The 1,815-nt window shown below is 66.2% G+C and overlaps 1 protein-coding gene across 1 annotated transcript; it reads right to left on the bottom strand.

The window, feature by feature from the left end:
• Positions 1-183: 183 nt before the first annotated feature.
• Positions 184-1,360, bottom strand: EMIHUDRAFT_124067 (hypothetical protein; the record flags this gene model as incomplete). The annotated part of the gene is made up of 5 exons (XM_005770047.1): positions 184-293; positions 371-437; positions 704-758; positions 1,120-1,188; positions 1,259-1,360. Coding segments are annotated over 5 exons (403 nt in total), but the record flags the coding sequence as incomplete, so codon positions are not given.
• Between the last annotated feature and the right edge of the window lie 455 nt (positions 1,361-1,815).

Below are 1,815 nucleotides of genomic sequence, written 5' to 3'. Positions count from 1 at the left end.
GGTGTGGGGAGGTGTGTGGAGGTGTGGGGAAGTGTGGGGAGGTGTGGGGAGGTGTGGGGAGGTGTGGGGAGGTGTGGGGAGGTGTGTGGAGGTGTGGGGAGGTGTGGGGAGGTGTGCGGAGGTGTGGGGAGGTGTGGGGAGGTGTGGGGAGGTGTGGGGAGGTGTGGGGAGGTGTGGGGAGACGTGGGGAGATGTCGGGGAGATCGCTCGCCTCCTTGACGAGGTCGATCTTGTTTTGCAGGATAATGATGTGCTCGAGCTTCATGATCTCGACCGCGGCGAGGTGCTCGGACCTGTGGCGAGAGACGGGGGAGATAGGCGGAGAGACGGGGAGAGAGAGGGGATCCCGACCGCGGCGAGCCGCTCGCACGTCTGCGGCTGCGGGCACGGCTCGTTGCCGGCGATGAGCAGCAGCGCCGCGTCCATCACGGCGGCGCCTGTTCACAGCCCGCGCCGTGAAGAGAGCGAGGCGAGGCTTGAGAGCGCGAGTGGCGCGCTCTCTCGGCTGCGTCTCCGCCGCCGTCTCGACGCGCCTCGTGCAGGCGGGCTGCCGCCTCGGCTCTCTCTCTCTCGGCTACCCGTCGGCCGCCGTTGAGCATGGTGGCCATGAGGATGTCGTGGCCGGGGCAGTCGACAAAGGAGACGTGCCGCACCTGGCAGCAACCCCGGGAAGCATGACGAGCCGGTGGAGCGCGGCTCGCACCGCTGAACACCGCAGGCTGGAGGACGGCCTCTCCGAGAAGGTCGCAGGGACGCTTCTAGGGCCGAGATATGGGGAGATATGGGGAGATACTCCGCTTCTAGGGCCCGCTGCTCCCGCTCGGGAGAGATGGGGAGATACGGGGGGAGATATGGGGAGACACTCCGCTTCTAGCAGCCCGAGATATGGGGAGATGGGGGAGATATGGGGAGATGCGGGGAGATAGTCCGGGGCGCGTCTTCTACGAGTCGTGCCACGGCTACCATGGCTACGAGGGTACGAGAGGCTGCGGCAAGGCGCAGCTGAACGGCGCAGTGAAGAAGTGCAGAACGGCGGAAGGTGAGGCTGTGAAGAGTTGCCGAGTCTGAAGAGGGCACTGACGCTGAGGCAGCCAGTAGTGCCAGTGGCGTGGGGCGCACCAGCTCGTACGTCCACTTGCCGACGGTCACAACGTCCTCCGTCGAGGAGCCGCGCGAGAGGAAGTTGCCCTAGTACCACACCGTCCGCAGGCTCGAGCCCCGCGTGGGTTCGGTACCGTGGCGGTAGGGTGACGCTCACCGGCCGCGGGCACTCTGGGTCGACGCACTGGTAGATCTTGGCGTTGGCGTACCCGAGCTTGATGGTGATGTTGCGCTCGAGCTCGTTCTTGAAGCGGACGGTCTGCGACGCAGGGGGGGGGGGGGGGGGAAATTTGGGGAACTTTGGGGAGGTGTGTGGAGGGACTGCCCATCGGGCTTGGGTATTGGCCTTGCGCGGGGGGTTTGCGCGGGGGCGGCGGGGAAAAAAAGAACGTGCGACGGGTGTGTTTGAAGGCAGCCAGGGCGGTGGAAGCCAAGGCGGCCGCCGCCGCCGTAACCAAGGAACGTGTGGCAGGGGGCGAAGGCACGGGTGGGGTGGGAACAGGGGGTCCCCATGGCCGCGGCGGTAATTGCGGTTGCCGTAAAGGTGGCCCTAAACAGGCGCACCCGAAAGGGTGCGCTGTGGGGCGGCTGCCTGCACGCCAAAAATGGACTTTAAAACGGTGGAATTTCCGTGGCCCACGTGGCCAAAGGGGCCTGAAGGCGGAACGCCCAACCTCTGGGTGGGTCGGAACGTCCACGGAGGTTTACCAAAAG

Source organism: Emiliania huxleyi, assembly GCF_000372725.1.
Source record: "Emiliania huxleyi CCMP1516 unplaced genomic scaffold EMIHUscaffold_4003, whole genome shotgun sequence".
NCBI lineage: Eukaryota > Haptophyta > Isochrysidales > Noelaerhabdaceae > Emiliania > Emiliania huxleyi.
This window is presented reverse-complemented; position numbering and strand designations above follow the sequence as displayed.